The sequence below is a fragment of the Crocodylus porosus genome, unplaced genomic scaffold (assembly GCF_001723895.1).
Source record: "Crocodylus porosus isolate Cpor-Errol unplaced genomic scaffold, CroPor_comp1, whole genome shotgun sequence".
Taxonomy (NCBI): Eukaryota; Metazoa; Chordata; order Crocodylia; family Crocodylidae; genus Crocodylus; species Crocodylus porosus.
In genome coordinates, this window is record NW_017728918.1 from 54,214,703 (window position 1) to 54,242,633 (window position 27,931).

General features: G+C 40.7%; 1 protein-coding gene and 1 long non-coding RNA gene across 5 annotated transcripts in view; one reads left to right on the plus strand and one right to left on the minus strand.

Annotated features, from left to right (window-relative positions):
* LOC109311775 overlaps positions 1-6,466 on the minus strand; it is a 15,686-nt gene extending 9,220 nt beyond the window's left edge. The window contains exons 1-3 of the long non-coding RNA XR_002101612.1: positions 6,351-6,466; positions 5,787-5,792; positions 3,070-3,074 (exon numbers count right to left, since the gene is read on the minus strand). This is a non-coding gene — a long non-coding RNA (uncharacterized LOC109311775). The remainder of the gene's footprint in view (positions 1-3,069; positions 3,075-5,786; positions 5,793-6,350) is intronic.
* ADGRB3 (adhesion G protein-coupled receptor B3) overlaps positions 1-27,931 on the plus strand; it is a 701,435-nt gene that overhangs the window by 331,516 nt on the left and 341,988 nt on the right. For all 4 annotated transcript variants that reach the window (XM_019537601.1, XM_019537603.1, XM_019537600.1 and 1 more), the window contains 2 exons: positions 13,841-13,909; positions 20,289-20,397. In XM_019537601.1, coding sequence (XP_019393146.1) covers positions 13,841-13,909; positions 20,289-20,397 — 178 coding nt within the window. The remainder of the gene's footprint in view (positions 1-13,840; positions 13,910-20,288; positions 20,398-27,931) is intronic.

The window sequence follows — 27,931 nt, forward strand, 5'->3', positions numbered from 1 at the left end:
AGGCCTTTCTTTTTAGCCTCAGGAGGTCTGCTAGATCTCTGGAGAGCCAGGGGGGCTGCTGTGCCCTCTTGCTGCCTTTCCTCTGAGATGGAATAGACTTAGCTTGTGCATTGAGGGTCGCTCCCTTGAGGAGCAATCACTCTTCTTGAACTCCCCTCCCCCTGGGGTTATGGTCCCTTAGGGCCTGAACTGACAAGCCTCTTGATGAAAGACTGATTCAGTTCAGGGATGTAGTAGCCTGTGCTTACAGACTGAATATAGATCTGAGTTCTGTCTGCTCCAAACCTACTTCCATGCCAGAATTGTCTCTTAAATTCTTGTTGGAATGTTGCCTGAACCAGCTGGAAAAAAACAATTAATATCACATTAACCTGTGGGAAATAATTACTGATTTTTTGAAGGAAAAAACCCACAGAATTCCAGTGGAAATAGAGTGTAAAACTACTGTAAACTCTTTTTAAAATCTTCTTCTGAAAAAGACGCTAAGTTAAAAAAGTGAAATTCAATAAGTTATAGAATCATAGGAAAGTTGGACTGGAACAGACCTCATCTAATCCAGACCCCTGCTGAAGTAAGCATCATCCATCAGTAAACCATCTCAGCCACGTGTCTGTCCAGCCTACTATTGAAAATTTCTAGGAATGGAGATTCTATAACTACTCTAAGAAGCCTGTTCCAATCTTTGACCACCCTCATAGTAAGGAAGTACCTCCTAATCTCTAACCTAAATTTCCTCTGATGAAGCTTGAGGCCATTGTTCCTAGTCCTGTCCCCTACAGCCACAGAGAAAAGCTCATCTCCATTCTCTCTTTAACAGTCTTCAGCCTGTTATTAAATCCTCTCATATTCTACTTGTCTCCAGACTAAAAAACCCTAGTTCTTTCAGCCTTTTCTCATTATTTTGTTATTTTGTTTCAAATTATTTTGTTGCTCTGCACTGGACACTTCCCAATCTGTCCACATATTTCTGGAAGTGTGGTGGGCCCAAAACTGTACTCCAGATGAAGCCTCACCAGTGCTGAATAGACTGGAAGAATAACTTCCCTTGATCTTCTAATGACAGTCCTGTTGATACAACCTAGTACACAGATGGCTTTTTTTGCAACAAGACCATGCTGTTGGCTCATATTCAGCTTATGGTCTACTGTAACCCCCAGGTCCTTTTCTGAAGTACTACAACGTAATCAATCACCACCTCCCCACCCCCCAGTCTGTATTTGTGTATTCAGTTATTCCATCTTAAGTGGAGGCCCTTGCATTTCTCCTTACTGAATTTTATCTGGTTGATTGTGGACAATTTTCACAGTCTATCCAGATTATTCTGGTTCTTGGCTTTGCTCTCCAGAGTGTCTGCAAGTCCATCCAACTTGATGCCATTCACAAATCTGCGAAGGCTGAACTCAATCCTATCTTCCAAATCATTAATAAAGATATTAAACAATACTGAATCCAGGACAGACCCTTGAGGAATCCCACTTGATACCTCTTCCCAACAAACACCGATGATCATGTTGAGCATATTTTTTGAGCATGATGATCCAACCAGTTACGTACCACCCCTACAGTACTTTCATCTACTCTTCTTTTCCTTAGCTTGTTATGGAAAATGCTGTGGAAGACAATGTGAAAAGTCTTGCTAAAATGAAGGTATATCACATCCACTACTCTTCCTGCATCCACAGAACCTGTTACCTTATGATGGAAGGAAATCATGTTGGTTTGGCATGATTTGCTTGGTGACTCTATACTGGTTGTTCCTGATCACCTTGTTCTCCTCTTGGTGCTTCACAATTTAATTTATTTGATAGTCTCAATGATCTTTGAGGACATACCCCATGATCTTTCCAGGTATTGAGGTCAGACTTGTCTGTAGTTCCCTGGATCCTCCTTCTTCACTTTCTTAAAGATGGGCACTATATTTGCCCTTTTCCAATCTTATCTGATGCTGGCAACTTGAAATCTAGATTCTTTAAATAATCCCTAACCTGTTCTGCTGCTATGCCAGGCTTCTTGACTCCATCCCTAGCTTTGCTGTCTTACTCTTGACATGCTTGTAAAATGCCTTTTATATCTCTTGCCAGCTGCCTCTCAAATATGCTTTTGCTTTCCTAATTTTCTCCCTGAATGTCATCCCCCATGTGATACTCAAATACTCTTCCCTAGTACCATGACCATATTTCTACTTTTTGCAAGATTCCTGTTTGAGTTTCCACTTATTGGAGACACTGCTGCCTAGCCAGACTGATCTCCTGTTGCAATTCTCATTCTTCTGGTGTAGATGAAGAAGAATAGATTCCTCCTCAGAACTCAAAAGGGCCTTCTTAATGGAGGCAGCCAGTGCTCCTGGACTCCTTTTTCCCTCAGACCTGCCTCCCATGGGATCTTGCTAAATAGTTGTTAAGGTCTGCATTTCAGAAGTCCAGTGTCTTTATTGTCTTCTTCTTCTCTCCCCTTAGCTCTTGAACTTTGTTATTATTTGGCATGTCTACATGTGACATAGTATCCATGGGCAAAAGCCATGACACTGCTGCTACGTTGCCTTAGCAATGTGCTCCCTAACTATAGCATGTAGCTACGGTGATGTAGCAGCTAAAAATAACCATGTGCTACCAGTGTAATACTAAATGATAGCATAGTAACAACAGCACCATAGGGGCACGTGTACACATGTCCAGGGTCACCCAAGGTAGCTTCCATCTTCACATTCTCAATCAAGTCCTTCTTTCTGAGCAGGAAGTTGATAAGAGCTTCTCTGCTTGTTGACCTGCTTACCATCTTTAGCAAAAAATTATCTCCAGCGCACTCCAAGAATTAGCTGGACTGCTTGTGCACTGCCTTCCAAACAGATGTCCCAATAATTGAAGTCCCCCATGGGAACTAGGCCCTGCAGTCTGGAAGCTTCTGTCAGTTTTTTAAAGAAGCCCTCATTCACCTCTTCTTCCTGATATGGTTGCCTATAACAGATGGCCATCATGGCATCTCCCTTGGTGCTTTCTCCCCTAAACTCTTCTCAGAGGCCTTTCAATAGGCTGACCTTCCACTTCGTACTGCACCTTAGGATATATGTACATCTCCTTTGTATATAGGGCAGGACCCCCTTCTTTTTTCGCTTCCTATACTTCTTGAATAAGCTGTGACCATCCTTGACCATACTCATGTGGACTATGCCACCATATCTCCATAATCGATATTACATCATAATTCCTCAGTGGTACAAGGACTTCCAATTTTTCCTGTTTATTCCCAGTGCTTCTTGTGTTAGTGCATAAACCTTTAAGGTATCTAATTGGTTATCCTGTCTTCTCACTGAGAGCATTGCTAAGATTTCTACTATTTCTTCCCTTTACTATATTCTATCCAAGTCCCATGGCTCTTTACTTCCTTCTTGGCTTCCCTCTTCATCCCCTACTAAACCTAGTGTAAAGCCTTTCTCACTAGGTTACCAAACCTGTAGGTGCAAACACTACTTCCTGTCTTTGTCAAGTGGACCCCATCTATTCCTAATAGTCCTTCTTGGAACACAAAGTAACTCAAAGTAAACGTTAAAACACACATGCATACATGCTAATTTATTTTTATTTTATCTCCATAAAATGAGATCTAAATAATCAGAAAGTCATAATTTAGCATTTTGCTACATTTCAGAACAGTACCTTATGAATCCTGGTAGTTCTATACTTTAAAATATGTATTTCTCAAGAAAAAGCTACTATGATTTGTCCTCAGATCATTGTCATCTTCCAGACTATCAAACAAATTAAACCTTAAAATGAAGAAGGCTCTAAAGTATGTCCATGCATTTATTACATTCTTTTGATTTTCACTCTTTTATCTGCTGACAGTGCTAATATTGATAAAGGTAGACACTGAAATTAATATGATCCATTGACTTTAGATGACGAGGGGAATAATGAAAGGATTGCAAGGAAATTACAAGATTTCAACATACTTACACAAAACTAAAATGCTGCAACTTCAGATGTTGTATGGAATGAGCTGTTTATTTGAGCAGACAATATAGTAAGCTCAATACAGGGCTTGTTAAATATGCAATAATGGTGCTGAGTTATTCATTGTAAAGACCTTACTCCCTTTGCATATTTTAAGAATTTTTTTTGCAACAATTGAGATGCTCAGACAGTGTCAAGTAGAACAATAAGCATGCAGGAGACAATATAACAATATAGGATGGGGTTCTGGATCAGTGACTGAAAAATACAGCACACTGATGAATAGCAAAAAGGGGGACAGTAATTACACCAGAAGCAAGAACTCTTTTCATGTGGGGAATATTTGAAAATATACCATTATGAATGAGCACTGGAACAAAACAGATGGCAACTGTATTATTACTTATAAATAAAAATATTTAGTAAGAGAGAATTAAAGTTGTAAATAAATGTGCATGAATTTTAAAACAACAATTCAGAATATTATCTTAGACCTAGATTACATCTAGTTGGGATATTCTTTGGACTATCATTAAACAGGGTGGTCCAACAGTTATTATAAGCCAGTGTTATGGTTCCTTGAAATTGCTGTTGGCTGGGAACTAGGTTTGTCTCCTGCATGTTATAACAGCCTAGTGCTATTTAGCTTATGACTGGCTACTTATGGTTTAGGGGAACAATTAGACCAGCCATTGATCAGCTGGGTTGCCCCAGCCCATTCCCTCAGGACATGCTCCCTTTTTGGAATTCAAGCCCAGAACCAAACTCAATGCTTTCCCTTAGTTCCAGTACACAGAGCAATTCTTGCCTAACTGCATAATAAGATTTACAGCAGCTTTAAACTTGCAGATTGGCTCAGAATGTCTGTATTGGAACAGAGAATTGGAGTCATTATATTTACAGTAAGAAAACATTTGAAAGAAAGGAAATTAAATTAAGAAACCATAGCTGTCCAAACCTGACTGTAAGCAGAGTGAGTCAGAGAAAGGACCGGATGGAAATTACAGATCTCCGAATTTGTCTCTTTCTATCATGCTATTTTCTACAATGCCCACTATTGTAGTATCTAAGTACCACTAACAGGAAATGAGGGACCAGAGCTTCTATAAGTACATCTAGCACCTATGGGACCATTAGATTTTGTATTTCTATTATCTCTTCAGAATTTAATTCTCCTGGTAAATCAAACATTTTCCAGTAGTTAGAATTGTACCTGTATCTGTGTCCTGTAAAATGCTCTCTCATAGATATACTTTATCTATAGTGACCAAGAGAATTGCAGAAATACTTTTAGGCCTTCTAGAACCTTTCCCAGCATTAGATTCTTCGTTCATATTTTTTCATAATCTAATCAGAAAAGTACATTACAGCTCCTCTCTTTCAATTCATGGACTGGTTCTACCTGTCTGAAAATCCCTGCACAGCTCAGGGTCCAGAGCTACCACATACAGGGCATGGAAACAGTATGGGCCTAGAAAAAGAACAGATGTACTGTTGGCACTGGATTTATGATCCAAATACCTTGTTCCAGGCGGAACCAAAACCTTAGACTGACCACAACTTTTCCACTCGATAATAGGCAAATGTTATTGATACACAGTAATAGCAGATAAGAAAAATGTAGCCAAGGCAAACAAAATACCTGCCCCGCCATTCAATTCTATATCTACCAGTTCTAGGGCTGTCACAGAGAGAAGGTACATCTAGGCAGTAGGGTTGTGCAAAACAGCACCATTTTGTTTTGACTTCCGGTTCACTGTTTTGAAGGAACAGTGTTTCATTTCGTTCAGTTCTTCAGACCTCAGTTTGATTCTCCTGCCCCCACTTCAGTTCCACAGCTCCCTGCCCAGCAGCGTTGAGCCACAGTGGCCCCAGCTCCCAGACAACATGCAATGTCCTGCCGAGCTGCGCTGCACCATGCCATGGGGCTGCTGCCATGCAGATGCCAGGTGTGGGGGAGGATGATTCCCACCCACCCCCACTGCCCCGTGCTGCATGGGGGGGGCTCTGCCACCAGCACCAAGAGGCCCCAATCCTGCTGCAGCCAGTGAGATGGGGCTTTTTTTTTTGCTTTTTCTTTTTAAGTGCTGGGAAGCTGGGACCAAGCAGGGGATGGAGTCAGGCAGAGCAACCATGGGGCTTCTCCTGTGGCTCCCCCCACCCAGGGAGAGGCAGGCACAGCCGGAGGAGCTGTGGGAGAACATGCAGCTGCCTGGCTGCGCCTGCCTCTCCTGGGCTGATCTGAATCACCAAATCCTTCCGAATCAATGCTGAATCTTCCAAAGTTGATTTGGCCAAATCGATTTGGATATTGATCTGAATCTCTGAATCAAATCACTGTCCTCTGAATGAGCCAAATCTGAATCCAAATCAAATACTTTCCTATTCGCACAGGCCTACTGGGGAGGGCTCTCTGTTCCACAGCAGGGCTGGCCCCTCCCATCTGTTCCCTGGTTGGAGCTCTGGCAAAGACTTGCAGGCACAACAGGGTATGCCTGGCTTCCCTCTGTGCTCTCCTGCCCTCCCCTCCCTGCTTGCTGTTCAAGCAGGAAATCTCCCCCTCCCTCTCTCCCATCTCCCACAGCAGGGACCCCAGCCCCATGGATCCTAGGCATGTGGTATGTTAACTAATGCAGACATATGTGTGTGTCTCCAATTTCGCTGGGACAGGCAGACAGAACAGTAACTACTTAGGGCTATTTGGAGCTAATCAATGGGATTTTTTTTGCTCTATATTAGGGCTGTCAAACAATTTAAAATTTGGATCATGATTAGTTGAGTGATTGCAAATATTAATTGCAATTTTAATCACACAGCTAAAAACAAAATTATGTGCAGAAAAATTCAAAATTATGCAAAATTATGCAGGCACTTTGTATGGTTTGGGGGTGGGGATGGAGTGTTGTGGGGAGGGATTTGTGAAGGTGTAAGCAGCTGCATGTGAGTGTGTGTGTGTGTGTGTGTGTGTGTGTGTGTGTGTGTGTGTGTGTGTGTGTGGAGTGGGTTCCCCCAATGCTCTAGCATGGTATGGGGTCCATTGGGTTAGAAGTGAGGGGCAGCAGCAGGGATGGGCTGCTGTGGCTTGGGAGTGAGCAACAGACATACATAGACATACACACATAGTACCATACAGGTAAGTCTTTGGAGGAAAGGAATGTGGGGAAGAGAAGGGGTGGAGGGGACAGATCCAGGCCCCCGTGGTGAGGTAAGGAGTGAGGCAGGGATAGGGGTGAACGGGGACCCAGAGCCAGGGTGGGTCATAGAATGGACCTGTGGAGGCTTGTTGAGGAGTGTGAGTGGGGGGATGCAGCTCCTCACTGCTGCACGCACCCCCAGGAGAGGCATGGGGGGCAGAGCCAGGCTGTAGATTTGTGTATAGGGCAGAGGTGGGCTGCCCACTGTGGGCTGGGGCACTGTGCTCTGCTGCCTTTGCCCCGGGAGATGCCTGCTGGCCATATCACATCCTCTGCCTGCTTGGTGGCAGGAGGCACAACATGGCATCAAGTGACTCCCAGGGCAAAGACAGCAGGGTGGCACAGCCACAACCTTCAGTGGTCAGCCCACCTCCACCCCATGCACATATCTAGGGGGCACATGCCGCCCATGCTCCTCCTGGAGGTGCATACAGTGGTGGGGAGCCTCCCCCCCTGTGCCGTGGATGAGCCGCCCATGCCTCTATCCCACAGCCCACCCTGGCCCCGGGTCCCATTCACCCCAGGCCCTGCTTCTGCCCCTTGCCCCACTCCTTCCTTTACTGTGGGGTCCTCTATCTGCCCCCTATGCCCCTTCCCTCCACAGACTTATCTGCTGGGCTCTGCTCTACACGCTGCTAGGCTGCATTCCTGGCCATGTGCATGCTGCGGCTGCTCTTGTGTGTATCTGTGTGTGTGTGTCTCTTTCCCCACCACCACCCCCACCATCCTGCTGCAGCAGCTTGGAGCCCATGCCTGGGCTGCCCTGTGGCTCCTCTGCACTGCCACCACTGTCCTGCTGGGTGGCCCAGTGATGGCGGTGGAGCGGAGCCTAGATGCAGACTCCAAAGCCACATGTGCGATTAATGCATTAAAAAAAATAACACAAGAACCAATTAACTCATTAATTACATGTGTTAACTGTGATTAATTGACAGCCCTGCTATAAATGAAATGCATGTATACTGGGAGGGTTTGCTGATATGGTTATACCTTCAAGTCTTTTCAACTCTATATTAAGTTTAAGTCTTGTCAACATGCTATAAGGGAGTGTCTGTGCTATTTTCCTTAAAGGGCAAAACAGATATGCCTATTTTGACCTGAGTCTTGAGGGCAGGGTCTTTGCTGTAACTTCTCACATCTCCTTAAGCATTTTAGGGTGTCATGTGCATAAGAGATCAGACCCATGTGCTCCAGATGGTTTCTCTGAAGTGCTGAGAGACTATCATTTTGCTCTTCACTCTTTCTTACACACCTGCAAAATAGAAGTGCCAAAAAGAACTGCCTAACTTTGAAATGTTGCACTTCCAATTATATTCATAATCTACTTTTAGAAATGGCATAATTGAGTTAATTTTGTAACTTTCTTAAAGTGCTATAAAATGTTAATTAATACAGTAAATCGGTGTATTTTTTTATTCAAATCTATAGATTTTGACATATAATAGGTATCCATCTTGCTAAATGTGTTTACTATCCATTATTAGACACACAGGGCCAAATCCCATTTCACTTTATATTCCTAAATGACAAATACACAGCTGCCTAACCACAAATCTTGGCACACGCAGTTTGGCTTTAGCTCTGTGTGTGCAAGCCCACAGATGCTCTCCAAGCATGATCAGTAGGGCTGCACTCTGGCCAGGCAACTGCACACATATAGATATAAGGGCAGGTAAATCCTGAATTTTCTGTCACAGGAAAAACATCTTGTGACCCAATTGCGTAGCGGTTAGGACACTTCTGCAGGCAGTAGAGTGCCCAAGTTTTATCCCTCTCAGTAGGGGATGTTTGAAGCTCCATCTCCTGCTTCCCAGAAAATTGTTTTTAGGCACCCCTGTCATAGACCAGGCATTATTCATATCTTTTCTCTTAGAGTTAGCCCACTGCACTTTGTTTATAGTATTCACTAGATTCATAGCACTGGGCAAGTTTTTGCTGTATTGGGAATGGGGGCCTATTCTAAAATCCAGGGCCTTCTCCTTGCCAGGCCAGCCCTCTCCCTAAGGCATACACACTCTGCCTTTTATGCATCCTATTGGTCACACATTGCTGCCTCCCTTGAGTGCCCTGTGTGCCAGCTTCAAGAGGAGAGCTGCAGAAATATATATATATGTACATACTTCATAAACATTCAAATTTGAAATGCGTATGCATTATCTTAAAATCCTTTTTAAAGAATTCAGCATCAACAGACAATCTCTGCCAACAAGGAAGAAGATATGTCTAAAGCAGGAAAGTAGAGTTTTCATATTATAAGGAAACATACAGGAACCAGTCCCAAAACAAATGTAGCATAAACACACATGGCTTGAGGACATGAAGAGAGCTAGAACAAACTTTTAACTTTGTTTGCAAAAAGTTATAAGTTATAACTTTGAAGCCAAAAGTTGAAGGTGACATGGAATCTCATAAGATGCCTATGTCATACTCTCTGGGAGGTTTAATATTTTTGTAAGTCCTACTTGTGTCCTCCTCTTTCTATAGGAAAGACCCCTTTGCTTTTTGATTTTTCATAAGAATTGTCTTCTTTTTTATAATGTTTCAGTATTTCATAATATATTAGCCTATATATAAATTATGACAGGGCTTCAATGTTCTACAATGTCATTAAAACCAGTGGGGATGCAGGTGGTGTAAGTGAGCCCAGAATTTGTCCATTAATCTGTATTTTACATGAGGGTAAAATGATAAAACATTAATTGGGATTAAGATATAGGAGCCTAACCTTGCAGGTAAAGCACCTAAAATTTCCATGAAGCAAAGAATTAGGCTTAAATCGATTTTTAGTCAGCTATGGAGTATGAACATCTCAGATATTCCTAGAAGTACTGTGGACAAATTACTTAAATACCTTATGGTACATTCATGGGAACTATGGCAAATTTAAAAGTTTATTACTAGAAAAGAGATTATTAGGTATTTGAAATGGGTATTTGTTCAAGGAAAAATGTTTTTGAGGAACTGGGCTAGTTTTAGATATAGGGTATTAATTAAAGAATTACATTGCTTCTAAGTATTTTATATTATGCTAGTTATACGTGTAAAAAAATAAATGATAGCCAATAAAATTCTATGGGCATTTTTAACATGAAAGTGTCTTTGCATGCCCCTTAATTAACCTTTATAAAATGTAGTGACATTTAAATATTTCATTATGAGGCTTACATCCTTCCATATTTCTTGAGAATTGAAAATAGATATCCAGAGAAGAAGTATCACCTTTGAATGGAATGCTGTAGGTTAAATTCTTTTATATTTAATTTTCAATAATGGATTATTGTATTTAGAGTAATTATAACAAAGTGCTGAATATGAATGAATACTCAAAACAGTTGATGATGTGAACCCTGAGGAGCTGATTCAGCAGCCATTGATGTTAGCAGAAGAATTCCCATTGATGATTGATGTCAATGGATGCTGGATTAAATCTAGAGGTTATTTTTTTTCTGATTTTATAACTCCTTTGGTCCTCACAGTGCACAATAGAATGTTGACTCGTTTCCTTTCTTCCAATGTAATTTTGCATCACTGAAGCCCTCTTCAGCTTTAGCATCTGCTTCAGTGGGAGAAGAGTCATGCCATCATTTATGTACCATTTTGTATTTCTTTTACCCCAACTAAGTAAAACACTAAAACACTTACGTAAATACTCAATGAAAAAATTGAGTCCAAAAAGTGTATATTTTAATAATGCAAATTGTTGTTTATTTTATTGGTATAATAAGCTTTTTCTATCATGGTGATATGGGACTGCTTCAGGAAATAAAACTTATGCTTTTGGTGCTTTCTTCTTTACATGATGCAGAGAAAAAACTTGAGGACTAAGTTTTAAAGGGATAAATTTTCCATAGTAGGCTAAATTAGTGAAAATGCTATTATATGCAAAAAAAATTCACCGGCTTAATTTAACTCTTCACTCCCAAGAAATAATATTTAGTGTTGGAACTTTTGTACTTACATATTTTTAAAAATCAATTTTATGTCAAGAAGTGTGGTCTTGTTAGTGTGTTGCAGCAATAGCTGTGACAGGAGCTCCTAAGCACCCAGTCAGAAAGACAAGGGAGCATTAATCTAGTTTTTGTCAGGGACTTACTGTGTGACCTTGAGTAAAACACTCAAGTTTTCAGAAGTTCTCAGCCCAATTACTTTAACTGAAGTCAATGATTGATTGATTGATAACTACATGCATCTTTTGTAAATTACTATAAAACAATTAGATAATTAACAGATTGTAGACAAAATTGCATGACTTCAGGAAAAACAGTACAGATTTCAGCTGAACAGACTCTCAACTAGAAACTTTAACCTCTGGGGATAAAGAAAAGAAATGGTAAATAAAAGGGTGGATGATGCAACATATGGGATTAAAAAGGAAAGTTCTCAGAACTCTTGTAAAACTAATTTTAAAATAATGTGTGATTTAAAAGCTGTCTAACTTTTAAAGATGGTTATGACTCTAGGTGTCATTCAAGTGATTTGCTTAATGATAGTCAAATAAATAGGACAATCAAATATAGTAAGTAACAGCTTGAGGCCAAAAAAGTGAGAGGGAATTATTCCTTTTCTGTTTAAGTTTCTAAAATGACAGAAGGAAATGTAACATTTCAAAAGCTGGCACACCTGGTTGGAAAGAGACCATAGATTGCCCTCTATATAATGAAATAATAATAATTGTTGAGTAGAAAATTTTAGGGGCCTTCCAGTTCAGATTTCCAGTTTGAACAGAAACTGGTGACTCTGAGTCAGGTGTTTACTTCGTGTAATTTGTTTATCTACAGGCTATACACTAAGCCTGTTCTCTTGAAACAGGAGAGGTTTAGAAAAGAAACCTTGTCAATGCCCTTAGCTGGGACCTCTGACCAGGCACTTTTCCCATGTCATAATAAACAGCTTTCTCACTCTGTTCAGCCAAGGCTACTGATTAATTCACAGCACCTTGCGCCATTCTCTAGCTCCTGCCGGCCCTCCAAAACTAAAACATCCTTTGGATTGCAAGCCTTTAACCTTTCTGTTTTTAGGTACAAAAACTTGGTATTTTTTTCTATAATATGAAGAATAGTGAGTTAAAGTTTGTGTCCTTTATTAGTCTCTGAGTATAGTGATGGCATCAATGATCGATTACAATATTTACTGTTCTAATACAACTATATTTTACTGTTCTCTTGTTCCTAACATAGATAAGGAACAAGGAAAAACAATGTGGTAATGTGCTTTCACAGTACTTTCCAATAAATGTTTACTCATATTCCAGAACCACTATACTGCACTCAAGAGAGACAAATCAAGAATAACTCAGGACTGAACAACAGTGCACATTGGTCCTTGGAAACTAATATATATCAGCTTCTACCACTATCTCCCTCCATCCCGTACTTTGATTAGTCTTTATGAGTTTTTAAGAAAGGGAATACCATGCTTTAAAAAGAAATTCATTATTAAGGCTTCACCTACACAGTTTTTTACTATTATTTTTTACTGATCTAGTTACATTGGTACAACCTTTAGAGTAGATACATTTACTATTGTATAAATATTCTTAAATACATAAGCTAGCTACAGACGTTCAAAAAGCCCGAGGTGGAATTAATCATAGTTACATAGTTTTCTGTAACTGGCATAGTTTAGATCAGTAGTCTAGTTTATTTTCATTCCCATAATGAATAAACTATGCTTGTATGAACACATTTATATCAGTGCAGTGTAACTATGTCTATACCAAAGGGTTTGGACCATTTTATTGGTATTGGTGAACTTCTGCGTGGGTAAAAGACCAAAATATATTTACTGCAATATATTAAATGCATTATATATTAATGTCAATGCATTAAAATCTTGAAGCAAACCTCTTTATGGGGCTTTTGCTTTTGTACAAGACAGATTTTACTATCCCACCTATTATATATCTGAAGTTAGTCTTCCAGTGTTAAAGAGTTAAGTAATACCACTGTAATAATATGTTCTAATCCTAGGTTTAGGAATTATTTTTTATTTGTACTTTCTGTACTGCATTACAATATAACCCCTGTCTATTTCACTTTGTCTCTTTCCCAGTTTTATGATGTTCTTTCTAATATATTAATTTACTTGAAAAAAATTGTGCTAAAGTGGAAACATCATCCATGAGCAAACCTAAAAACAGTCCCATAAAATTTCAGTTATGTTGCTTATCCAAATCTTTTATGCACTTACATGAATGTTATGGTTTTGGAAATGTGGCTTTTCAGAGATTTCCAGTACTCCTGATTTTAGCTGGACTAGAAATATAACAGTAATATATAGCAAAATAATTCAGCATTTTACTGTCTTGTGCAAACTAAAACCAAAGAATGTACAGACTCAGGAAAATTTGGAAAGACTGATTGTTAACTATTTATGTTGGACCTTCAGAAAAATTGAGATTACCACCTACTAATCTCTGAATACTAATACTGGTACTACTGCACCTGTGACTACAAGTATGATTGGAATGAATGGCTTAGTAATCTGACCCTGTCTGGAAAAAATTACTTCAGTTCCTCAATGTTTTAATCTCTGGATAATGTCTTATAATAGCAGTAGGCAATGCAATTCAAAAGGCCATCACTAAAACAATCATTTGCAATAATGACTTAATGGCATGAACTTAGTGGTATGAATGGTATTTGTTATATGCTTGAGTTTAATTTGACTTTTTTTTATTTCATTGATTTTTTTCAGAACTTCTTTCAAATAGTTAGTAATCTCCTAGATGAAGAGAACAAGGAAAAATGGGAAGATGCACAACAGGTAAGACTTGCTTCTTTTGTTACTCAGTTAAAAAATTACAAATTATGTGGATAGAAAGCATTTACTGTATTGCTGAGTAGGAGACCATACCTCAATGTAGTGAGGCTTGTTTAATTAGGAAATACCTTTTTAAAAAATATATTGTAAAAGCTAGGATAAAGCATATTCTGGTGTGAATGTAACAATGAATGGAAAAATGTTTTGAAATAATCGGGCCCTGATGGAAAAGGATTTTTTTCTTGCCTGCTAACTACTGGACATCAAAACTATTTTATGATCATGAAAACACTTAGAGACATGTCACACGTTACATGTAGACTATATTAACTGTCCTTAAAATATGAGGATTTGCACATTCAAGAAGTAAAACACTTTCTAAGAATGATTGTATCATAGCAAAATTAGGACTTTCCATGGGAAGAGTATATCCAGATAATATAAAGTAATACTTGTTCAGCTATCATCAGACTTCTCCAAGGAGATAACAGAAGTTCAAGACTCCGGTGCAATGCTGGGGCTGACACTGACAATCAAAGACCTGTGCATATTAAAGCTTGTAGTAAACATTGCCATGGAACTGCTCAGAACACATTCTGTCTTCAACACTAAACAGATTTAACATATACTAAGTGTCTTATATGCCAAGGCCTATATTATAAACAGTTTCATTTTGTTCATGGGATAATTCCTGATGTTTGCAGACTTGGAAAATATGCGCTGTAACTGAAATGACTGAGTATTACCTTTTGTTGTCTAAGTGATTTCACTTATACAAGGGTGTAGGTTGTAGACATGTTGGTCTAAGGACATAGGCAGACAAGGTTATTTGGGTAAATCTGATATCTTTTATTATATCAACTTAAATAGTTGGAAAAAAAATTTTAGCAAGCTTTCAGGTTTAAAAACCCTCCGTCAGGCTGAGGAAGTCTCTGCATTTGGTATGTGCTTTTCCTGGACGGAATGAATAGTAAAAAAGCCAGAGGCTGGGCTAGTATGCATATGAGACAGGCAATCAGTGAAGATGTAAATTGAGGAGTCAGTGGATGAGAGACAGGAGCTGGGGGGGGAAAAAAGTGGGATGAATGTAACTGTTAAATAGTGGAGAAGTACCTGGAGAGTCAGATGTCAGGCAGGTTATAATGTGTCATTAATCCAATGTCTGTATTTAGTCCATGATTTTTTGTATCTAGGAGGTTGATGAAGTGGAGTTCATAGGCTCGTCTCTGGGAAGTAAGTTTCCATTGAGGATTAGAACTGAGAAATTGGAGAGGGAGTGGTTTTCTTGTAAGAAATGTGCCCCCACCGGTAATTGGATATTCTTATCTTTGATAGATTTCCAGTGTGCATCATTCTGCTGTGCAGTTATTGTTTGGTTTCTTCTACATATTTTCCATCAGGGCATTTGGTTCATTGTATGAGATGTATTACATTTCTGGAGGTCAGCTGTAAGATGCAGGGAGGCTGATGGACCTGTTGTGGAATGTAGTAATTGTGGGGGTGGTGGAGATGTGTTGACAGGTTTTGCATTTATTGTCATGGCATGGTTTGGATCCATTTGGTGTGTTCTGGGCCTGAGGAGGTTTGATTCTGGTGATGAGGTTAGTGAGGTTCGGTGATTGTTTGAAGGCTAGGATGGATGGTCGTGGGAAGAACTCTTTAAGAATAGGGTCTCTTTCTAGTATGATATAACAGGACCCTTCTTTGGGGTCCGTCCACTGCTGGCCCTGCCCACCTGTTATGGCCAACTGCCCACCTTCTCACCTGCCATGTCTTGTTGTTAATTGATTAATACATGTAATTAAGCAGGAGGCTCCCCATTTTCTGCCCCGATGCTAGGGGACACTATCTGTGGCTCCGTTCCTCCCCTACACTGCAGCCCAAGCTTTGCAGATGGTATTTGTAAATTCCTCTTTATGTCGGGGTCTAGGCCACTGTGGGTCTACCTCTTTTTTCTAGCTAGGCCTGTGAGCCAAAAAACAACCCACTAATCAGGATTTGACTCCCAGGCTCCAACTCTCAAAAAAAAAAAAACCCTCACTCGGGCTCCTGCCCCTCTGTGGTGCTGGGGTCCACTCACCCCTGAATATTGTGACCTCTCTGGTGCTGGGGGTCAGCTCATCCCCAAATATTGCACCCTCTCTGGCGCTGGGGTCAGCGCGTCCCAAAATGCTGCGCCCTCTCTGGCGCCAGTGTCCTCACGCTGCCATGGGTCCCCTACGAGGCCTCCTCCATCCCCTAATAGCCTCACCCAAGCCACCGGTTTTAAACAGCAAACAAAACACAAGCCCCTGGGCTATAACATAAATTCAAGCCACCCATCTATAACATCATCCAAACCACACCTGGGGTGCTCCAGCCCTCACCTGTACCAGAGGCTGTACCTGCAGTCAGGCCTCTCCCCTTTGGTTGCTCTGGGAGTGCTCCTTCCCCCTTGGCTCGTGGCAGGGAACTGCCATCCTGGCCTTGGCCCTGGGGTTCATATGCAAGCCAGGTCCTGCCTCTTCCGGTCACCTGACTGGCTGGCAAGGCTTGAGCCTTAACCCCTACTTGACCAGCCGGCCATGACTGGAAGGTTCTGGGCTTAAAGGGGCCACCCTGTCTCTTAGTAACAGAATTAGGGTTCCCTGTTACATATGGTTGCAATTGTTTAAGGATTTTCTGTATGGGTCTGAGGGAGGGGTGATATATCATAACACAGTGTGTGATTCGTGGGGGGGTTTCTTCTGTATTGCAGTGATTCTTCATGTGGCATTTCTTTCAAACATGCAATCTATCTCTCTGGAGGAGCGTCCTTCTTGGGTGAAAGTCTTTTTAAGATTGGTGAGGTGGCAGTCCTGGGTGTTCACCACAGTGAAAATTCAGTGGTATCTGAAGGCTTGGCTGTATATCATAGCTTTCTTGCTGTGCTTAGGGTGATTGCTGGTTTTGTGCTGGGTAGATGGATGCTGATTGTTGAGTTTCTGATGGAACTCAGAGATTGCAGGTTTTCAGTCCAAATGATGAAGAGGTCATTGATATATCTTAAGTATAGCAAGGGTTTGATGGTACAGTCCTTGAGAAATTCTTCTTCCAGGTGGCTCATAAAAAGGTTAGTATACTATGGGGCCATTTTGGTGCCCACAGCTGTGCCAATGGTCTGAAGGAATTGTTGGTTATTAAAAGTGAAATTGTTGTGTGTGAGGATGAAGGGTATAAGGTCAGTAATATCTTTGGGTCTATACTCTGAGTTGTAGTCTTGCTCTTCTAGATATGTAAGGCAGGCGTGGATGTCATCCTGGTGTGGGATGTTGGTATATAATCTGGTAACGTCCATGGTGGCTACAAAGGTGTTGCTGAGAAGGTGAACTATGTTTTTAAGTTTTCATAGGAAGTCTGTAGTCTTGGACAAAAATTGCATTTTGGGTGACAAGCAGTTTTAGGATTGATTCAATGAAACCTGATATTTTCTCAGTTAGGGTCCCATGTTTGGAAATGATAGGTCTGCCAAAGTTCCCTGATATGTGGATTTTAGAGAGCATGTAAAAAGTTCCTGGGTTGGGTAGTGGGGGAATCAAGGTCTGTAATTTTTCTTATAGTTCTGATGGATATGAGTTGATGGTATTTTTTAATTTCATGCTGAAAAGGGAAGTAGGATCTTCTTGTAGTTCTTTGTAGTAGGTGGTATCAGACAGTTGTCTGTTGGCTTCCTTTATGTAGTCTTCACAGTTTAGGATGACTATTGCTCCTCTTTTATCTGCTGATTTTATTAGTATTTGGTGGTTAGATCTTAGAGATTCTATGGCCTTTCTCTGTGGTAGAGAGAGGTTGTCATGGTGGCATGTGTTGTTGATTATTTAATTGTTCATTCTTTCCCTGAAGCAGTCGATGTCGCAGTCAAGGTTATAGTTTCATCCACTGTGAAGTGTCCAATCTGATGTTTTTCGGGGTTGAAATTTTCCTCAATGTTGTTAGAGGATGAGTTGTTGTTGGAAATGGATTAATTTTGGTTGTGGAAGTATTCCTTGAGGCACAGGCATTGGAAGAATTCTTCTACTTCTCCACGTTCAAGTATTTTATTAGGGTATTTTTCTGGGCAGAGATTTAAGCCTTTAGAAAGGACAGATTTTTCAGTTTTGGTAAGCGTGTGTGTGGAAAGATTGATGATATTTGAGGGTTTGTTGCTGCATTCAGTGTTATACAACATTTTTAAGAAGGTAATGATGGAGAAAATCCATTGTCCTATGAGTTTTCAAGTCCCTTTCAGATCATTAGATTGTGCTATCATCAAATCAGGACTTCCAAAGCTACAGCCAAAAACACATTTCAAGTGACAGAAAAATATATGAAACTAGTAAATCCTGTACAGAATATTTTTAAAATTTCTTATCCTTTGCTGACCACATCAAATAATCAGGAAAAATATAAATATATGTAATTCTATGTTATGCATATTTCAACCAGTGTAAACAGTATTAACTAGTTAAAAATGATGGAGAGAGGATTATAGCTGCAGTTTTGCAGTCTGATTCTATGTTCTTTTCAAAGACAACAAAGTGAAAATGTGCACGTCAGAGCACTCTAACCATCTTTTTCTACTGGCTTGCCTGAGATATTTTCCCTGAGCTCTCCAATCTTTCGTAGTTTAGATTCCTCAGATTGTGCTCTGCGATCTTTTGGTAGAAAAAAGCCTCATTCACTATCAACAAATTGTTGACTTTCAGTCAGAATACAGCTGCAGTGCCAGAGCATATCCTTTTACTAGATTAAATGGCAGCATTAGAAACCATTAATTACAGGTTATGTAAAGAACCCACTTTAATGCATGCCTTTTTAAGACCTGATGTAAAGAGCTGCAGAGAAGCCATTTGCAGTCCCCAGTGATAAGTTTATATTGGCTCAGCCACACTCAGGAACTATTCTGCATATTTTTCATCACAATCTGCTGACACCTTATTTATTAATTAAATAATCTGTATCTGTAAAGCTACAGAGTGACTTGGTAACGTATTGTTCAACTGTTTCTTAGCTAAAGATATGCTAACAAAGTGAATGCTGGCAGAAGAACGTTTTAATTAAAAACCAGCCATGGTCCTCAGTACAGAGCATGTGTTTATTTGTGGTAGGGGTGAGACTGGTGTGAAAATTTATTTGTAACCTTACTAATGACCATTAGAAAAAATGAATTTGAGTTAGTTTCACTTGAGGCAGCATTTGCTATTTGTCAGGATCTTGAACACATCATATAATTAACATAAAACATCATGTTGATGCCTTCACTTTTACTTTAAAGCCTGGCCAATCTATGTAACCCAGCATGAAGTTACCCAACTTAGTTTAAATGACAAAGGATCTATTTAAAAAAAAGATTAAGCTGGAGCATTTGGTTACTGAAACTTGGAGTTTCCAGATGCAACATGGGGAGGTAACATATTCCCCGTGTCAGACATAAATGGGGTGAATATTGCTTACAAATTGCACTTTGACAATCCTTCTATTATGAGGAGAAAAAGGGTATTGTGTACAGAAATATATATATTTCTGTCTATTATATATATATATGTATATAATAGACAGAAAAAAAATATATAGGATCACATTACTGAAAATTACTACTTTGTCCATGAAACAGACAACAGTCTCTATGATGACTTATTTATTATTGATGACTCTATTGGTTTTTAAACTATTGGAACTATTACTTAATAAAATACACTTCAGTATTATTGTGGTAAATATTAGCATATAACCTTGAAAATGAATTACATTTTCTTGTAAATGAGCTAGCCTTTTCCCTGTTTGGAAATCCTACCTTGATGTGGTTCTTGTGTTGTAGACACTACCATGGATTCCTTTGTTTACTTAATCATTGTGAAAACAGCATTAAAAGCATAGGAATAATTTTTATTAGTTAACTTCTGTTTTAAATCAACAAAGGGGAATCACACTGCCTTTCTTAAGGGCCAGAGTTTGTCTTCAGATTTATAAACTCGCTTTTATCAACATTATTGGGTTACCTACCCAGTTGTTTAAAAAAAAACAAACGCTGTCTTTTTTTCCTCTGAATTATGTCTTAAATAGTAACCATTACTGAGAGCTATGGTGTACTCACCATATAGTATTGTAATCCTGTTGGGTTAAGTGCAATGATCTCTGGGCCAACCTAAATTGTTTTCCCACAGCTTGAAAGCTGATCATGTTGACTTACCAGGAGATTTTATGTCAGGTGAAAGCTAAACATGGTGGTTTCACAGTCACTTAAGTTTTTAGATAATAAAATATAATGTATACAGTTTTTGTCTGTCCCACCTCATTTTATTACACTTAGTTTCTGTTTTATCTCAGTGCTACAGAATTGCTGAAGTTCTTCTGGCTATTTTTGTATCTTACCTTTGTTTACTAGATATATCCAGGATCAGTAGAGCTAATGCAGGTGATTGAAGATTTTATACACATTGTTGGAATGGGGATGATGGACTTTCAGAATTCATATCTAATGACTGGAAATGTAGGTAAGAAATAGGAATTTCTATTATCAAATATTTGATCTATAAAAAATAAAAAATTGCAAGTACATACTTTATAGATGCCAAGTATATGATAGTTTAGATTGGCATCCTCTTTCTCTTCTAAACTTATCTTCTATTATTTGGTCATTTGCTATCTTGATTATTCATTTGCTTAGTATGTTTTATAAATGAATCTTCTCTTTAAATGGGTCTCCAAACTTGAGTGCAGACATAAGATGTAAATACACTGAAATCAATAAGTTCTTTCAGAGTTTCAATATTTAATGTTTTGCCTCCTATGAATATCAGTCTGTTTTAAGATAGGTCATTACAATGAGGCAGAATATGTGATGATTTAAAAGTTGGTTGGTTTTAGAAAACATCACAGAAAAAGTAGGAAATCTTTCTACTGAAAAACCTAAAACATCATCAAAGTAATCATACTGTCATGCTGGTAGAAATGTGAGGTTTTGTTTCAGTATTTTTGATTTATGCCCAATGTAAATCAGTATAATATGTGTCATTTGATAGTATCAGTTGAATAATTGCCAATAACATATAGTTAACAAATTATTAAATACTTCTTTATTTTTCTCAGCTTTTAGAGTTGGGCAGGTAGGATTAATCCTGAAAGGAACTGATTTCTATTGGTTGGATGTTAGTGAATGCTAATTGTTAGCTGATTGTTGGCCTAGCCCTGGGACCATGTGTGACAGTCTGGAAGTAGCTCTGGTGTCATTCTCAGCCCTGGGACCACATGGGAGTATTGAACTGGCTCTAGTGTGTTCCCAGGGCTCAGATCATCAGCTGATTGTTGGTCCCATCCCTGGGACTGTACTGGGGTATGGAACTGGCTCTAGTGCAGTCCAAGGGCTGGAACCAACAATCACTAGCAATGATTATTCATGTTGGCCTTGGGACCACTTGGGTTCAGCTGGGCTACAGCTGCCCAGCTTTCAACTTGCCGGTGCAGAGGGAACCTGGGTTGCTGGGCTCCTCCTCTGCTGACAAGAAGTAGTGGCACCCCTGGGATCTGATCTCATGCACATGTGGCATGGCAGGAGGCACAATTATTGGGATCATGAAATTTATATGGTAAAATAAGTGATTGTTTATTACATACTTTTTGGCATGTTTTATTGTACCGTAATCTGCCTGGGTTCTGAAAATTTGTGTTCTGGAAATTGACTTCAGGAATGGCATGAAAGGATTCCATGTACATTTCCTCCACAAAATTAGCATGTCAAGTAGGAAACAACAATTTAACAAAATCAAGAGCCACGTGTTGCACTGGATGCTCTGAGCATCAAACAGTTCTACCTATGAAGTGGAACTGGGAGGAGGGAGGCATATTACTATGGTTCATCTGAAACTGCTGTAATTGTTTTTTTCTGTCTGCTCCATTCTGCGGTAACTGGAAGCTAAAACGTACTAAATTAACACTAATTTGTTCAGAGGTAAATCACTATGGTTGAGCTTCACTTACTGTAGGATAAAAGCAGACAAGCAAAACAATTTGGGATAATCAGCTGAAACATTCTTATGAGCAGTATCTCCCTCCAACTTGAAAGCAGTGTAATTGTCTTACCACACCAGATAACTACCTAACTTCTATAGTGTTTCTTTTCTCCATTCTCTTTTCTCCCATACCTAACACTTTTCCAACAGAGTTTGATTTAGTGGTGTGTCCTTGGACTTCTTTACTGATTTATGTTGGCTACCTACACCTTGGGTCCTGGGAGATTGCTCCCTGCTCCCTTAATGCTGGGAGTTGCCTGCTTCAGAGGTGGGCTCCACCATAAGAGCACAGGAGCGGTCAATGTCCCTCTACCCCAGCACCAGGGAGCTCCTGGCCCCACTCCTCAATGGCAGCGCGGGGGCTGAGAGACTCTTATCTCTCATCCCTGGCTCCACAGTCAGGGAGCAGGGGCTGGTATTAGAATCTCCTAATCCCTGCTCCCCATCACAGAGCTAAGAATTTCTTACTTCCTAGCCCCCACTCTACAACTGTGATCACAGAGCAGAGGCTGTGAGCTCGCTGCTGCTGGTGCAGGAGGACATTGTCCCTGCTTAGGTTCCAGTAGGAGAGCCCACCCTAGCAGCAGGCAGCTCCCAGGAGCAAGAAGCAATTTCCTGCCACCTGCTGCCTGGCTGACCAGGAGCACATTTGCAGGTATCTTGTATCTACAAGTAGCAAATTTACTCACAATTAGAGCAAGTTACTATGCAGTAAGTGTCTGTATGTGTAGATGGCAATGCTTACTGCACAGTAATTTGCTCTGATCTCAAGTAAAGCATCTCATGTAGACACGCCCTGTAAGGAGCAAATCTACCCTGCTGTTAACAAGAAATATTCAATCGTTTGTTAAAATCATTTGTTATTCCACAAGTTTGGAGTGTAACAAATGTACTAATCTTTAGAAAAATGATGGATCAAACTTGGGATAAAACCATAGATTTATTTTAGACCAGATACATTTTCTCAAGCAACAATGAAAGTTATTTATTCATATGATAGGGTCAAACTGGGATTGCTTTGTACAGGAAAATTGTACCTCTGATGTCAAATGGTTTTATTTTAAAGTAGAAGCAAAGGAATGGTTAAAAGAGAAGCAACTGACAAATTTATTTGAACCCTGTGTAATGCTTTAATCCCTCACAAGAGGCTGTTAAGGAAACCAAGTAGTCCTTATGTGAAAGGTATTGTCACAGTGGTTGGCTAATATACAGAAAATAAATGGTTTCAATTTTCAGCATGAGAAAAGGTTAGTAGTGTCATGCCCTTTAGCGTCTTGTTTTGTTTTAAATAAAAACTGATGTTAAAGGAGGTGATCATAAAGTGGCAAAAAATGCGGATAGTTCAAAGTGTTTAGAGTAGACCATGAGAAGAGGTAAAATGAAAGGACATGCAGTGGCAGAAACAATACCTGTAAGAAGGGCTTGTTAAACTATGCAGACATATTTCTGTATTGCAAAATAACTCAGTGAAAGCCCAGATGAATGTTCAGTAGTGGCCAAAGGCACACAGAATGTTAGGATGTATAAAAGAACTGCATAGGAGAAATGTGGAATATATGACGTGCATATGACCTAGAAAACTGCATTTAGTTCTGGTTACTTTGGGCAAGATACAAATCAGTCCTGCCCAACTGACAACCTGTCACCAAATGTAGCCTGTGAGGGGTTAACATGCAGTTCCCAGGCTCCCACTGCCCCACTCCCCCATGCTTCTTCCATTGGGTCCTGCTGCTGCAGAGGCCAAGGTCTTCACACTCCCCCTCCCTCGACCAGCTTCTGTTTCCCACCCCCATTCCCAGAAGTGGGGTGGTGGTAGGGTGCTTTGCATGTGACAGGGGGAGAGGTGGACTGTCATAGTTGCTTTCACTGTCAGCAGGATCAGGAAGGAGGCTATATAGTGGTGCCACTGCTCACAGGTGGAAGACCCAAGCTGCTCATGCTCTGTGCATGGCTTGGAGACTTAGGCTGATCACTTTCTGTGCACATGGCTGGAAGGTCTAGGTTACTTGCGCTGCATGCATGGCCAGATAAAGCTGTGCAATGTGTGTGCACGGATGAGGGAGATGAGGGAGTAGAGTCCTACAGTCCATAAGGTGTGCAGTCCCCCACTCTCTAGCCATGTTCCAGATTATTCTTATAGGTGTCTAAATGTTGGTTCAGTATAACAAGAAATGATTCAGATCAACTGGGCTCTGTGCAGGTGCTTCAGGTTTGGACTGAGTTCAAACACTTGGACAGGAAGTGGGACACATGAGTTCAGGGCCCTTCTCAGCCTGAAGTGATTCAAATCTGCATGTATCATGAAGGCACCAAGTTTTTAGGTACTGGTATACTTAAGTGGAAGTATCTACAAAAGCTGTTTGAATCTGGACTTGGAATTAAAATGCTGAAAAAACAAGATGTTGTTTAATAGAGAATGGGAGTATCTGCACTCATATCAAAAGAATGAATTAGAAGGTATATAAAAGCATGCTCCCGCACATAACTCAACTCCTAACTGATAAACTCTTGCCCCTTCATCTGAGGTATCTGGCCAAAATCAGAAATGGGGAAGACATAGAAATGAGCACCATTCTGATCCAGGGATGGGAACTCCTATATTTGTAACCAGTTAGTGGGCATTTTATCGTGAACTGGGTCAAATAAGCATTTCAGATATTTTTAAGGAGGCAAAGCTTGACCTATGAGTTAAGTACAGATAGTCAAAAAGCCCAAGGCTGAATCGATTCAATCTTCACAAGTTTCTCTAAGTTGCATAGATTGAACCAATACTAAAGTGAATAATAAAAATAAGAAACAAGGGTCTCAAGATGTAGCAAGGGAGGTTTAAGTTGGATAATAGGAAAAACTTTCTCACAAGGCAGGCGCTGATGCACTGGAACAGGTTACCCAGAGAGGTGGTGGAATCTCCATCCTTGCAGGTGTTTAGGGCCTGACTTGACAAAGCCCTAGCTGGAATGAATGAAGTTAACTTGAATCAGGAGGGGAACTGGGACAGAAGTTTTATAGACTGGTTTAACTTAAATCAAGTAATTTTGATACTATTTTTATCTAGGTCTGTCTTAAACTGGTTTCAGCCATTTTGAAACCAGTTTATGTGCACTGAACTTCTGTTCTGTTACAGGTTTAAACTGCTTTCTGATCACTTAAACTAGTTTATGTGTAATGTCTGTCCTTAGCCACGAACACTGTACATTGGTAGGGTGCCATAGGACAGAAAAGACTTGAAATAGTTGTCATTCTCTTGCATGCTTGCTTGCTTTCTTCATCCTTGTCACATATGTAACCTTCAAATATTCTTACTCTCATGCTTCTCATGCTCTTTAAATCCTCTCTTCACCTCATTCCTATTAAAAAGCTTTTGACTTGGGGAGAATTTTTTATAGTATTTCTTTTTTTTTAAACTTTATCTTTCTTGTTCAGTAAACTGAGGAGCCATTCTTCTATCTAATTTTTTTTCCGCTCTAATTTGGACATTTTGTAACAGCAATTCTATATCTTATCTTACCGTTTCCATCTTATCTTGCAGTTGGCTTTTTTCTGACTGCCTAGATTTGATGTTTGCCTTGAGATCACCTTTCATTAACTACTGATTCCCCTCCTGTGCTGCTAACACTGCTTTGATCTCCCTTTGCAAAGCCTGCTTCCACGCTAGTGTTTTTTTTCTGACTGATTTGCATTACCCTCTGACCAGCTCTTGTTGCCACCTTCTTGTCTTTAATTTCTGCCAACATTGTAACTCTGTACTCTGTCTCTGCTAAAGACAGAACAGTACAAGTAATTTTTCACCCTTGAAATATAATGCATATTCTTGACTTAAGCATTGATACATTCAGAAGTAAATGCAAGGTTCATACTTTGCGTTAGAATTTTTACAATAGGAAATTTTGTAATTAGAAAGAAATGAAATAACTCTGACAAGAAAAAAACCAATAATCAGTACAAAGGTATTATTTCAGTCTGCAGAAAAATAAACAGAGGAGGTTATTGTTAAGCATTCTTAAAATGAGTTTTAGGCATTTGTAATATGTTATGGTTTTGACCAGAAATGCTGCAAAACTCTGCAAAGACAGACACTAAACGCTTGGGTGAGATAGATGGATGGAATACAAGTTTCTTTAGAAATAAATATTTGATCAAAGAAAAAGGGTTGCATACAAAATCAAGATGTTCTTTCTTCATATACACTAATTTACAATATCCACTTAGCTCCTGTCAAATGTGGTAGCAGCATTAATTGCTGCTCTTCTGATGCCAAATTTCCAGACCCATAGGGAGCCTTATGGGCTGAATAAAGTGGCCCTGTGTGCTTGATAGTTCCTGCACTTGGGGGCCCAATTGGTACACACACAGAGGCCAGATCTAGGTGCATGGTACTGAGCCAGGCTGGTTTGGTGCATGACTGGACTGGAGTGCATGGGGCCTGGTCCTGAATGCAGCTGGCCTGCAAGACTAGTGGTCTGCAAGACAGCTTGGGTGCCAGATCCCTGTGCACAATGCCCAGTGTGAGATCTAGCCTGTGGACCAGCCCTGTGCCACTCATTTGATCTATGGGGCCAAAAGGTTTGGTGCCACTGGTTCAGGACAAAGCTGCACCCTATCTACTACGTCCAATACCTCCTGATAGAGCTTTTCTCCAAGAACTGGTAAAATCCCATTTAACTGGATTAAGGCACAAGCTGCCACAATATATTGTGGCAGTGAGATCCACAAGTGAATTATACATTGTGGCCAGGTGCAGGCAGGCATTATGTTTTTTGTGGTTTAGATGGTCAGAAACCGCCTATACCTATAACAGAAGAGAAGTTGGGGGCACATAGACTGCTTTAAAAATGGCAGATCCCAGTCTAAGATGGACCTGGATTGATATAGTATTAGACTTCCTCAATCTAACAGACTTACTCTATCTAAGTTATACCAGTCTATTAAACATCAATGCCAGGTCTGCTCATGAATGAAAGTAGGTAACTGTCCACTAGTATCTCAGGGGATTTTCTGAGTCCCCACTAGTGCCCCCTTGCAGGGAGCCATGGCTCACTTGCTCCAGCTGAGCACCTAGTCAGCCCCACCTGTCAGCTGCAGGAAGGACACAGGAGAAGGGGGCAGTGGGGCTCGGAAGCTGCTGGAGGAAGGTGATGCCAGTGACACACTCTGCAATCCTGGCTGAGTCGCTGGGACACAGAATGTCCTTCCCCTGTCCCAAGACACAGGTCTGTGTGCTGGAGTGGCTCTGGTAAGGGCTTGGAGAATTATCTCCTACCCGTTCACACCCACCCCACTGAGCTAGTGCCAAGTTTCTGGCTGAAGCCGCTTCCACCCATGCAACTGGTGGGGGGAGGGACAGCCATGCCCTTGCAGCTACAGTGCCTGGCTGGAGATGGTTCTAGCACTGAGATTTGTGGGGCAGCAGGTGTCTGTGCTAGGATGAGCTGGCAGCCATCCCTCCCCAAACCTTGGAAAATGGACTTCCTTGAGCTGAGCCAGTCCAGCCGTCAGCTGTCACTAGAATCATCACCTGCCAAATGCCTCACTCCAGGAACTGGACTGCACAGGAGGTGGCGTTTTCAGCCAAGAACTTGGCACTGGCTCGGTGGCAGAAATCCTTCAAGAGCTTCCTGGAGCCACTCCAGCACATACTTCCAGAACTGAGGACGAGGGAGGGACATTCTGTGCCCAGTCTACCTGGTCAGGAATGCAGGCTGCGCTGCTGGCACCACCATAGCTCAGCAGCTCGTGAGCCCAACTCCCTCCCTGCCTCCGTCTTGCACGTAGCAGACCCCCATATCTCCCACCCCAGATAAAGTCAAGGGACCTCCATGATGCTAAGCAGGGGTAAACATGCCTCTCTCCTCTGACTGTCTGCAGCTATGTATGAGCTGCCTGACAGATAACAGGGCAGTGGGGGGAGGTGTGTGCTTGACAGCCAATGAGGGATGGCCTCAGCTGCATTGGCTGCCCTCAGCAATGCCCAGCACCCTGGAAGGTATGCAGGAACACCCCAGTCTTCTGGCCTAAGCCA